Consider the following 13,033-nt stretch of genomic DNA (forward strand, 5'->3'; position numbering starts at 1 on the left):
TTAGCTTCCCCAGGTTTAAACCGCTGGCCCAATTTCCCGCTGTGTGTAGTGATGACAGATCTGCCGAGGCCGATCAAGGAGGTGGCTCGGTGCTTTGAAGTGCAGTCCGTTCCTGGAGACGGAGGTGCCTCTTTCATGCCTGTGGGAGCTACCGTTGTAAAAGCAGTCAGATCCCCTGTGGAGTTGGAGACAGATTTTCCTGAAACCCATACAACCAACCTCCAGCTGAGGAAGTCTTCCATTCATCCCCTAGCGGTCCACTCTGAGTGACCTGAACTAGGTCACACAGCAGATAAGTGGCAGAGCAGGAATCGGAGCCCGGGTCCTCAACTCCCAGATCCACGCTTTTTCCACTAAGCCACGCTGCATCTCTTTGCTCCTGCTTCTCTATGATTCTGCTTTCCCAAGATCCTCTAGCTGGGATCTTCGATCCCCAAATCCAGCAGTCAGCACCAAGCCACCAAGCCAGGCCTCCCCCTCCCCAGTCCCAACACCCTCACCCTCCTCCTCTCTAAATCAGCAAGACAGTTTTCACCAGCCCCACACAACTCCCGGTATGATAGCATCAACCGAAGTTAGTTATCAGCTTAATACTAATAATGATAATAATGTTGGTATTTGTTAATAATAATAATAATAATGTTGGTATTTGTTAAGCGCTTACTATGTGCCAAGCACTGTTCTAAGCGCTGGGGTAGATACAGGGTAATCTGATTCCCCTATATCTCCCCCAGTACTTAGAACAGTGCGCGGCACATAGTAAGCGCTTAACAAATACCAACATTATTATTATTATTATTATTATTATCAATCAGGTTGTCTCAAGTGAGGCTCGCGATCTTTATCCCCATTTTACAGATGAGGTCACTGAGGCACAGAGAAGTGAAGTGACTTGCCCACAGTCACACAGCTGACAAGTGGCAGAGCTGGGATTCAAACCCATGACTTCTGACTCCCGAGCCCGGGCTCTTTCCACTGAGCCACACCACTCCTACTCTTCCTATTCATTCATTCAACCATATTCACTGAATGCTTACTGTGTGCAGAGCACTGTGGTAAGCACTTGATTTTCTCTTGGGAAACAATAGCTCGAAGTGGTGTGAAGTACTCTTCACACCAATCCCCTCCTTAGTCTCTCTATCCCCCTGCCCAATCCACTCCCTTAGAGTACATTATATCCACATCAGAAACAATGCAGTAAAGGTCGGTATCAGATCCCGACCCGAACCTCCCCATAGATGAGTGATATCGGTACCTAAATCATTTCTGCATCACCACTATAACTTCCCTCACTCCCTCCTCAACCCGTCACCCCCTCTCCAGCCTTTGCAGTCCCCAGTATCATCATCGTCACCATTAGCATCATCCTTATATCATCGTCATTTTCCTCATCGGTTCAATAGACAGCGACCGACTCAGCCCCAGAGAAGACGAGGAATGGTTGGGCCACCGTGAGCAGCTCCAAACGCAGACTCACCAGGTTGTAGAAGGCCATTTTCTGTCTCCTTCCCACCTGCAGGCTGGGCCAAACACTGATCAGAAGGCTTTCCTAGGGCTGGGGGCCTTTAAGGGGCCAGGAGATCTGGAGGGGAGAGAGAGAAATAGAAAGAGAATCGGTCACTCAGACAGCACCACAACTCCAACAAACCCCGCACTTATCAACACACCACCATCACACACTGCGGTCATCAAGACACCACCATCAAACCCGGCAGGCATAAACACTGCAATCAAACGCTGCAGTCATCAACACCCCACCATCAAACCCTGCAGACACCAACACCCCACCATCAAACACTGTAGTCATCAACACAGAGCCATCAAACCCTGCAGACGTCAACACACCACCTTGGAACACTGCAGTCAATCATTCAACCAAGCTCGGTGTGGGACGGGAACGACTCTTCTACTAACTCTGTTGTAGTGCACTCTCCCAAGCGCTTAGTACAGTGCTCTGCACACAGTAAGCGCTCAATAAATGCCACGATCTTGCCGAGGGGGCGGTGCTGCCCAGAAATCGGAAATAAGGTCGGCTGGGGTCCTTTCCCCCTCTGGGTACGGTCCTCCCGTCTATTTCCCGACAGGTTCTCCGAACGGCACTTTACATTCGGCTGCGTTGTTTATTTCTCTCCAGCATATCTGTGCGAAGGGGCCCATGTCACACTGTTTTAACAAGAAGCATTCATTCAAGTGACTTGTGAATCCTGTTGAGTCTAGCAAACTCGGAACGACTGTCAGGAGGGGAATGATTCATTGCCAGTCAACAAACTGTCATTTGTTTTGTGCGATCACTCCCACGAAAAAGACTTTTAGCAAGCAAACGCCTGGAATGTTCTAAATTGAATTCCAGGGAAATCCCCTAATTATTTGTCCAAAAACCAGATCCAAGAAAAGACAGAAAACAGGAGAAAATGCACCTAGAGAATGTGTTTCCAAAAGAAAGATTAGGGTGGGATGTTTGAAAAGGGCTTTGCTATATTTGCAAGAGGGACATCGTATGGATTTCTCTCTGTCTTGTAGCTGTGTCTTGGGAATGCTGTAAATTGAACATCGAACATAGAAAACTGAGCGTTAGGGAGGCGAAGGCCCAGATTCCCTGGAGAGACTTGGGCTGGGGTGGGGCGGGAAGTGCAAAATAGGGGAGGAGTGCAGATAGGATGATACGGGCTCAGGGGAAGACTGTCATCCAACAGTCAATAGCATTTATTTAGCGCACTCTTTTTTTAATGATATTTGTTAAGCACTTACTATGTGCCAGGCACTGTACTAAAAACACTGGAGTAGATACAAACTCATCTGGTTGGACACAGTCCATGTCCCACATGGGGCTCAGAGTCTTAGTCTCCACTTTTACCCAAGAGGTAACTGAGGAAAAACGAAGTTAAGTGACTTCTTGCCCAAGGTCACACAACAGACAAGTGGCAGAGCCTGAATTAGAATCCAAGTCCTTCTGACTACCATGCCCGTGCTCTGTCCGCTAGACCCTGCTGCTTCTCTGTGCAGGGCACTGTACTAAGCTCTTGGGAGACTACAATAAGCTCATTATGGGCGAAGAACGTGACTACTGACTGTGGATTGTATCTTCCCATGTGCTTAATACAGTGCTCTGCATATTATGTGCTCAAAAAAAGTATTGATTGATTATAATAGAATTGTCAGGCATGATCACTGCCCTCCGGAATCTTCCAGTCTAACAGTGGAGACAAATAGTAATTTGAATGACAAGTAGGAAAAGCAACCAAATATAAAGAAATGTATACATGTGCCGTGGGGACGGAGTGAGGACTTAAGTGTGTACAGGACAATTAATAATAATAATAACAATAATCGTGGTATTTTGAAGCACTTTCTATGTGCTAGGCCCTGGGGTAGATACAAGCAAATCAGGTTGGATACAGTCCAGATACCACCTGGGGCTCGTGATCTTAATCCCCATTTTACAGATGAGGAAACTGAGGCCCAAAGAAGTGAAGTGAGTTGCCCAAGGTCACACAGCAGACAAGCGTCGGAGTTGGGATTAGAACCCAGATCCCCCGACTCCTAGGCCCTTGCTCGATCCACTGAGCCACGGTGCTTCTGTGGTGGCAGACGGGTTCAGCGCCGCAGCTCCACCCTCCTGATGGAAGATGCTGCCGGTCAAATTCCACGTCCCGCATCTCGATTCCAATCCCAGGGGTTCCGCAGCGCTAACCAGAACTTTCCCCCTAGCCCGAACCTCACCTGGAGGGACATGCAGCACCTGGTGGTTTGGACTTCCGAATACGACCCGCTGGCCCTGAACCCCGGCTGGAAAAAGAATGGAGCGGGGCTCATGGTCAACAGCCGCTTTGGCTTTGGGCTCCTGAATGCCAAGGCCCTGGTGGATCTGGCCGACCGCAGCACCTGGCGTGCCGTCCCAGAGAAGAAAGTGTGTATCGTGCGAGACAAGACCTTTGAACCCAGGTGAGTGAAGGCTCGGAGGGGGACATCTGGGCCTCCAGCCAGGCTTGTCCATGGAGGCTCAGGAGGGGAGCCCAGATATCCATGTGTTCTGGGGAACGGGGGTCTCATTGTGGGCAGGTAACGTGTCTACTGTTGTACTGTATTCTCCCAAGCACTCGGTACAGTGCTCTGCACACAGTAAGTGCTCTATAATTATGACTGACTGGCGGACTGACTGACCGGAGTAGCGTCAAACTGGCACTGGGGAGGGGAGGGCGTATTCTTCCTTTATCACTAGGCCACAGAGGCGGGCTTCTATAAGCCCGTCAAAGGCAGGGACTGTATCTGTTGCCCAATTGTACATTCCAAGCGCTTAGTACAGTGCCCCGCACATAGTAAGCGCTCAATAAATACTATTGAATGAATGAACGGACCCACATTTCAACAAGCTCTCACCAGAGCCAACTCAAAAAAGAAGCAGTGTTGCCCAGTGGAAAGAGCACCGGCCTAGGAGTCAGAGGACTTGGGTGCTAATCCCAGCTCTGCCACTTGTCTGCTGTGAGTGATCTTGGGCAAGTCACTTCACTTCTCTGTGCCTCAGTTACCTCATTTGTAAAATGGGGATTAAGACTGTGAGCCCCATGTGGGACACGGATTGTGTCTCTAGACTGTAAGGACAGGCTTTTCGATTTGTTTTTCTGGTATTTGCTAAGCAGTTACTCTATGACATTACACCGTTCTAAGCCCTGGGGTAGGTTCAAGGTCCCTGTCCCACATGGGGCTCACAGTCTAGACAGGAGGGAGAACAGGTATTTAATCCCCATTTTTCAGTGGAGCAAACAGGCATAGAGAAGTGAAGTGACTTGCCGAAGGTCACAAAACGAGCAATTGACTTATCTGAGGCCACAAGACAAGCACTAGAACCCCGGTCCTCTGACTCCCAGGCATGTGTTCTTTCCACTGGGCCAGATTGTTAATCGCTGTGGGCAGGAAACTCGCTTATCAACTCTGTTGTACTATATTCTCCCAAGTGTTTAGTACAGTGCTCTGCCCACAGTAAGCACTCAGTGAATACCATTGATGATGAAGATGATCTTGTAACTACCCCAGCACTTAGTACAGTGCCTGCCACATAGTAAGTGCTTAACAAATACCACACCCACAAAACAACAAAAAACAAAAAAGACTGTTCCCAGTCTAGGCCAGTGAATCTGTCAGGCTGCTTTGGGGGCCAGGGTAGTCCACATACCGTGCCTTCCCCAGACCGCTCTGACCTCACCCTGGGCTTTCCGTAGCCAATCAAGCTGAGAAGCAGCACGGTGTCGTGCATAGAGCCCGGGCCTGGGAGTCAAAAGGTCATGGCTTCTAATCCCGGCTCTGCCACTTGTCTGCTGTGTGACCTTGGGCAAGTCACTTCACCTCTCTGGGCCTCAGTTTCCTCATCTGTAAAATGGAGATTGAGACTGTGAGCCCCATATGGGACAGGGACTGAGTCCAACCCGATTTGCATGAATAAGCCCCAGAGCTTATTACCGTGCCTGGCACACAGTAAGTGCTTGACAAATACTACAATTATTATCATTAATATTATTGTCATTAATGATATTGTTATTCACTGATCTTACTGCCTAGAGGGAGTAGTCATCGGCTGTCCTGGTGCCCAGAGGGAGCATTCTAAGAAAGCAACAGCACTGCCTCCATCTCTTTGATCACCGAGGTCACCCCTCTCCCTAGGGCCCGGGGAGTTGCCTTGATGCTCCTTTACGCACGCTCTAATTCCCGTCCAGTTTCTCCAGCCTACAGGACTATTTACTATCCGCTGCAGTTGGCGAGGCCTAGCCCGGAATTCGGGCAAAGGCATTTCCTGCCCTCAGTGAGCTTCCTTTCCAATGTGGATCACCCCTCTCCCCTGCTCTACCTCACCCTTCCCCCTGCGACCCCTTGCCACTGTCAACTGTGGGTCAGCAGGAAGGCCGGGAACAATCTATCCCATTGACCCCTTCCTGTTCCCAGAGCCCTCAGAGCCAATGGAGAAGTTACCATTGAAATTCCGACTACAGCGTGTGAAGGTCAGGAAAATGTCATCACCTCCCTGGAGCACGTGCAGTTAGAAGCCACAATTGAATACTCCCGCAGGGGAGACCTGCACGTCACCCTCACCTCAGCCTCAGGTATGTTCCAGCAAGTGTTATCTTCCTCAGAGAGAGTAAGCACTCAGATTGATATTTAATGCAGGAGGGGAGGAAATCCAATGATCTGATTGGGCTCCAGTGAGGGACAAGTTCTGGTTCTTAAAGACTCAGATGTTTAAGAAATACAGTTAGTCCTTTTGGCTTCAGTTTTGCAGAAACTCAGACTCCCATGGGCTGGTATCCTTAGATCTTGGCTAAGCAGTGAATTAAACTTGCTGAAAAAGAGACCTACTAGATCTGATTCTTCAAGGGACAATGCTTCCCCTTGAGAGAAAGGTAGTTTGATGCACCATTTGCTCTCTCAGGCAATTAGACTACCATTTATTGTCCAAGGGCAGGAATTAATTACATGCAATCCATGGACTAAGGGTCCCAATGAGCTAATTCCATTTCCAGAAGAGCCTGGGGTAAGTCCATGGGTTTTTGACTTTCCGCTTCATCGGTTAATTTGAGTTTATTTCGTTTACACAGGAACCAGTACCGTGCTGTTGGCTGAAAGGGAGAGGGACACATCCCCCAACGGCTTTAAGAACTGGGATTTCATGTCAGTCCACACGTGGGGAGAGAACCCAGTGGGCACTTGGACATTACGAATTACCGACATGGTGAGTCTCCAAGATAATGGTGGCTTTCATTAAGCGCTTATTATGTGCCAAGCATTGTGCTAAGTGCTGGGATAGATACAAGATAATCAGGTCAGACAGTCTCCCACCCACATGGGGCTCACTGTCTAAAGGGGAGGGAGTTTAGATTTTGAATCCCCATTTTACAGATTAGAAAACTGATGCTAGAGAAGTTAAGTGACTTGCCCAAAGTCACCCAGCAGGTAAGTGGCAGAACCAGGATTAGAATCTGGGTTTCCTATTGTATGTGTGCCAGCTTGGGATGTGGACAGCTGGGTGCAGGGAAGTCCGGTCAAAGGATTTTAGGATTGGAGATACTGATTATTTGGCAAATCATAGATACACCTGCCTCAATCCACCTACTGAAAAATTGAGTTTGAGATGTCATTTGCCGAAGCCTACCCTCAGGTCTCTTGGTGGCGGCCAGAGGCACACTAATAATAATAACAATAATAATAATAATAATAATAATTGTAATGGTATTTTTTAAGCACTTACAATATGCCAGACACTGTTCTAATTGCTGGGATAGATACAAATTAATCAGGTAGGACACAGTCCCTGTCCCACATCGGGCTTACAGTCTTAATCCCCATTTTACAGATGAGATAACTGAGGCACAGAGAAGTTAAGTGACTTGCCTGAGGTCACACAGTAGACAAGTGTCAGAACAGGGTTAAAACCCAGGTCTTTCTGACTCCCAGGCCCAGGCTCTATCCACTAGGCCATGCTGCTTCTCCAACAGAGAAGCATGTGTTAAGCACTTAACGGTGTGCCAATTCTTGTACTAAATGGTGAGGCAAACGAAGATAATCAGCTCCCCGTCCCAGTCCTGTTCTAGGTCACCTACTTCCCTCCTAACTAAAACCTGATCATTTAGGCCAATTCCCAGATTGGATCTTCCTTTTCAGATTGTACGAACCATTGGCTACCATGAACTCTTCTCTGTTCCACTGGAGACAGGATGGGAATTCAGCTCAAACGGGGTTAGGAACCATAATCAAATGCCCCAGCCAGGGCAGCAGTGCAGGACTATATTGCCCCCATCACTCCAGATGATCTTGAAGGAACCCTTCCAAACACTGAAAGCATGACAAAAGGCACGACCCAGTGAAAAGAACATCGGCCTGGGTGGTCTAATCTGGTTCTAATCTAATCAAACCTTGGTTCCACTCTTGGCTCTTTGACTTGCCTGCTCTGTGACCTTAGGCGAGTCACTTCCCTTCTCTGGGTTTCAGTTTCCTCGCCTGAAAAATGGGGATTCAGTACCTGTCCTCCCTCTTACTTAGGCTGTGAACCCCATGTGGAACAGGGACTGTCCATCTTAGTTATCTTGATCTGTCCCAGTGTTTAGGACAGTGCATGGTACATGGTATGCCTTTAAATACCACCATTATGATTATTGGGATTAGTACTATTATTGAATGAAGATGATCTAGATTTGCTTGGAAATTCAGACCCCAAGAGACTCAATTCCACCTGTACTCCTTCCCTCTGTATCACTCTCGCCTCTGCTCCCAACCCAGAGGTTACAGCCAAGGGGGAAAGGTGAGGGATCAAAGCGCGTGCAGTTCCTTCTACATTATCCCTCAGAGGAATTACGGTCAGATCCTCCGCCTGGCTTATGACCGAGAAACTGACAGAGAAGAGAACGGTTGAGTTTGTTGGAAGCATTTAAGATGGGAGGTGGGAGTTCTCGTAATACATTATTAAAATAGAAATGATCACAAGCTCTTCCGAGTCAGGCCACTGGGGAAGTGGTTGTGTGAGATCTCAGAGGGAGGGAGGCAACAAGCTTTCCCTCCGAACTTGTTGGTGAGGGGAACGTAGTCTGGGAACCGGAACTCGGAAATATCAGTCAGGAGAGCATGGCTCGATGCCTGCTAGTGCCACTGATTCTTTGAATGATATCAGCCACTGCCTAACGCTGTCCTGCATTTGCCCTCCTCCCCGCTGTGAGACAAGGAAAACAACGGCTGCTGCCTCGTTTCCGGAAAGGCTGTGAGCACATCATTCCCGGGGGACCGGGCAGTCGGAGTTCTGGTAGAGAGATGTTCGATAAATAGCAGCCACAGAGAATCGGGTTCACCAGGAATGCTGACTCGGGCCCGGTGGCAGCTCTGACAATCCCTCCGAAGGGCGGACCAGCTTTGTTTAAGGACTGGCTTTGCAGGTGGATGCTAATATTTTTGTCAGCCTGCCAAATTTTACCGCTATCAGGATCATCGGTGAGAAGCAGCATGGCCTAGTGGAAGCATCATAGGCCTGGAAGCCAAAGGACCTGGGTTCTAATACTGGCTATCCCACTTGCCTGCTATTTGACTTTGGGCAAGCCTCAACTTCTCTGTGCCTCAGTTTCCTCACCTGTAAAATGGGGTTCAAATACCTGTTCTCCCTCTCCCTTGGACTGTGACCCACGTGGGATGGGGACAGTGTCCGACCTGCTTATATTGTATCTACCCCGGTGCTCAGCACATAGTAAGTGCCTAACAAATACCACAGTTATTATCATTACTTTTATTTCCAGGGTCAGAACCACAAGGCATCTGAGGGTAGCAAACCTGAAACGGGTCACTTAGAGGCTTTGAGAACATTTTCAGTTTTGATTCAAATGTTGAATTGCCTATGACCTGATTTTAAAGCAAAAAAAAAAAAAAATCCTTTCTTGCTTTTTTTCAGCTCTGGGCCACCGGGTACACACGAATTTATAGAGATCAACTGAGTTCAGTGGACTCTTCCTTCGCCTTGCTGCCCTTTCTCCAAAGGGCAGTGAGAACAGGTTTATTAAGAGTAATGATAACGATTGTGGCATTTGTTAAGCAGGTACTATGTGCTAAGCACTGTTCTAAGCATTGGGGTAGATATAAGACAATCGGGTCTCATTTGGGGCTCACCTTCTAAGAAGCAGGGAGAACAGGCATTGAATCCTCATTTTGCAGATGAGGGAACTGAGACACAGAGAAGTTAAGGGACTTGCCCGAGGTCACATAGCAGACAAGTGGCAGAGCTGGGATTAGAACCCAGGTCTTCTGACTCCCAAGCCTGTGTCCTTTACACGAGGCAACACTGCTTCTCAATAAGGAGCTCCAGAAATATCAATACCATCTGGGGGACATTCTTGACACCTTATGTAATAATACTAATAATGATGATGGTATTTATTAAGCGCTTACTATGTCCCAGGCACTGTACTAAGCACTGGGTGAATAGATGATAATCAGGTCGGACAAGTCCCTGTCCCACGTGGGGCTCCCGGTCTCAATCCCCATTTTACAGATGAGGGAACCGAGTCCCCAGAGAAGTCAACGACTTGCCCAAGGTCACACAGCAGACAAATGGCAGAGTGGAATCAGAACTCACGACCTTCTGACTCATGACACCAAGCCCGTGCTCTAGCCACTACACCATGCTGCTTCTCCGCTTGCAGCACCGTGCTGCTATCTATAACCGTTCCCCTCATTTGCTCCTGGTCCTAAAACCTGTATTTTCCCAACAGTCTGGAAGAATCCAGAACCAGGGCCGAATTGTAAACTGGAGGCTGATTTTGCATGGGACGTCATCCCAGCCCGAGCACATGAAGAATCCTCGCGTGTACACTTCCTACAATACGGTGCAGAATGACCGCAGAGGGGTGGAGAGGATGACTGATTTGGCTGAGGTACGATCACCTTTTTCTCACAGTCCTGAATCCGTACAGGGACGACACTGAAGGCTATTTCCAGAAACGTTCCTGCTGATAAAGGAAGGATTTCAGCAGAAGGGATTTCAGCCTTGTTTTCAAGGAGTGGAGGATCTACCCGGGTGGTTTCTGTCGCAGGTTATAGCAGTTGGCAAGTTCTGGGGATGTGGGATCCGGTCTTCTCCTGACTGACCAATAGTCCATCCAATCAGCAACGGCAGCTCTGGGCCGCTTCTTTCACATGGCTTCCATTCTTCCTGGGCCCTGGAGACGACGCTCTGACCTCCTGAGTTGGCGGGTGTTAGCGGGCCAGAATGGAGGATTTGGAAACTCCCAGAATGCCATCTATCAACCAGGCCAACATGTTGATAACATCAGAGTATTAGGGAAAGATTTACGTTACTCCAAAAACATGCCCACCAGGTACTCCCCGCAGTGGGTAATGGAGTGAATTTTGCACCATGCGACATGGAGTCAAAAAGAAAGATTTCCAGAAAAAAATGTGCGCACATAGATTCACCTTCAGGGTGTCATTTAGCCAACTAAAGCAAGGTTGGTGAACCAAGAGCTGGAATGCTATTTCTCTTTGCACCTTGAAACTTTCATGAGAGCCAGTTGAGTGTTAATCCCTCTCCCTAATAGAGGCCTAGAGGGGCTAAGTGATAAAACTGAAGCCACCCATCAAGACGGAGCAGGAATTCAAACTCAGAGCTCTGGGCTCCGGTCCCCATTATTAGGTCCCTGAGTCAGGTCTCGTTGCAGTGGATTTTTTATTGTCATTATTAACATCATTATTATTTTTACTCCCGTTAAGCTCTTACTATGTGCCCAGCACTGTACTAAGCACGAGACAGAAGATGATCGGGATGGCTGTCCCACATGGGGCTTTCTGTCTAATTAGAAGGGAGTAGGATTTAATTCCCATTTTACATATGAGGAAACTGAGACGCAGAGATGTTAAGTGACTTGCCCAGAGGCACCCAACAGACAAGTGAAAGAAACAGGATTAGAACGAAATCCTCTGATTCCCAGGCTCCTGCTCTTTCTACTAGGCGATCCTACTTTCCCACTTCCCCTATTATATTCTCCAAAGTGCCTAGCACAGTGCTCATTACCCAGTAAGCGCTCGATAAATATCGCTGATTGATTCCTAGCATCTCTCGGGCGGGCACCCGGGCTGGTCCAGCAGCAGCACCAACCCCCTTAATTTGTCACTGCTAATTAGGCCCACCTCACCGGTGGTGTTCTGTGTTTTAGGATGAGACCACGCCAGACACCCTGAGCGAGACTCCTCCAGTTTCAGAAGGTCCCAACGGGTACAACAGCAGCAGAGCCGATAAACTAACTGAGCAAACTCCTTTAGATGTCATACGCCGAATTCTGCAGAATGCACTCAACAAACAGATGGTTCCAAACCGAGCACCAAAGAAGACTTCGAAGGAAGAGCTACGCATTCTACACAGACTCTTCTATCAAGCCCTGGAGAGATTAAACAAACTTTCCCCCATCAGAGACTCCGAGGACAGTCTCTACGGTGATGACGTTGATGTGTTTTACAACACCAAACCGTACAAACATAGAGATGATCTACTGCGGCAGGCCCTCCTCAACATCCTCAATGGACGAAACTGAAATTAGGAATGCGGTCCTGAGTTGGAAATATTCATGCTTCCTCCCTGGCCCTCCCCATCCCCTGCCTCAGCCCTCCAAGGAGGGTTTTCGTATTTGGTTCCTAGGATCATTTGCTCACTCATCTGTGTCGCCTCTTGGAGACACAACCAGTCAGCCGAGAGAGGGTGAGAGCAGGCGGGAATCTAGCGGGTGGGGGGAAGCTGTCGGCTGGTGAGAGTCGAAAGCGGGTCTGTTCGAACCATTCCTTCCCTGTCACAGCAGTGGATCACCTCCTGTCGGGATTTCCAGGCCTTCAGGGCTTCTGAGACCCCATCAAAACTCCAGGCCCAGCCTTCTCCCTTAAACAAGTCTAATCCATCTGAAGTGAAACCGTAATTATCAACCGTGGCTGGAAAACCAGGATATATGTGCCAAGGCCTACCCTGACCCCTGACCCCTGGCCTCTGTAACTGGGGCTTTCCACCTTTATAACTTTCCTTGTATTTCAAATAACTGCCTTCTTCCCGGTTCTTTATCTTTAGCATCATAAAACAAATCTTGAATATTTTTGGACAGCATTTGTTAAGCGCTTACAATGTTAAGCAATAGCCTAAGTCCTGGGGTAGATACAAATTGGGCCAAATACAGTCCCTCTCCCTCATGGGGTTTGCAGTCTAAGTAGGAGGGACGACAGGTATTGAATCTCCATTTTGCCAATGAGGAAACTGAGGCACAGAGAAGTTAAGTGACTTGCCCGAGGTCACACAGCAGGCAAATAGTGGAGGCAGGGTTCGAACCCAGGTCATCTGGCTCCCAGGCCGGTGCTTTATTCACTAGGCCACCATGCTTCCCTGAAATCACTGTTCTCAGACAAAGGGATTTCTGATGTCTGAGTGACTAACAGAGAAATTCTGTTAGAGATAGAGGCTCTGAAGTTAGAAATAATCCCTAGGCTTCTATTTCCCAGCATTCTGTTTATTCCTACCCCTTCACTCCCAATATATCCC

General features: G+C 48.4%; 1 protein-coding gene across 2 annotated transcripts in view; it reads left to right on the forward strand.

Moving 5' to 3' along the window:
* The window catches only part of PCSK1 (proprotein convertase subtilisin/kexin type 1), a 40,819-nt gene extending 28,146 nt beyond the window's left edge, over positions 1-12,673 (forward strand). For both annotated transcript variants that reach the window (XM_029066969.2, XM_029066978.2), the window contains 5 exons: positions 3,709-3,942; positions 5,935-6,092; positions 6,585-6,718; positions 10,233-10,394; positions 11,673-12,673. In XM_029066969.2, coding sequence (XP_028922802.1) covers positions 3,709-3,942; positions 5,935-6,092; positions 6,585-6,718; positions 10,233-10,394; positions 11,673-12,047 — 1,063 coding nt within the window. In that variant the 3' untranslated portion in view covers positions 12,048-12,673. The remainder of the gene's footprint in view (positions 1-3,708; positions 3,943-5,934; positions 6,093-6,584; positions 6,719-10,232; positions 10,395-11,672) is intronic.
* The last annotated feature ends 360 nt before the right edge of the window (positions 12,674-13,033 follow it).

Source organism: Ornithorhynchus anatinus, chromosome 1 (genome assembly GCF_004115215.2).
Source record: "Ornithorhynchus anatinus isolate Pmale09 chromosome 1, mOrnAna1.pri.v4, whole genome shotgun sequence".
NCBI classification, from domain to species: Eukaryota; Metazoa; Chordata; class Mammalia; order Monotremata; family Ornithorhynchidae; genus Ornithorhynchus; species Ornithorhynchus anatinus.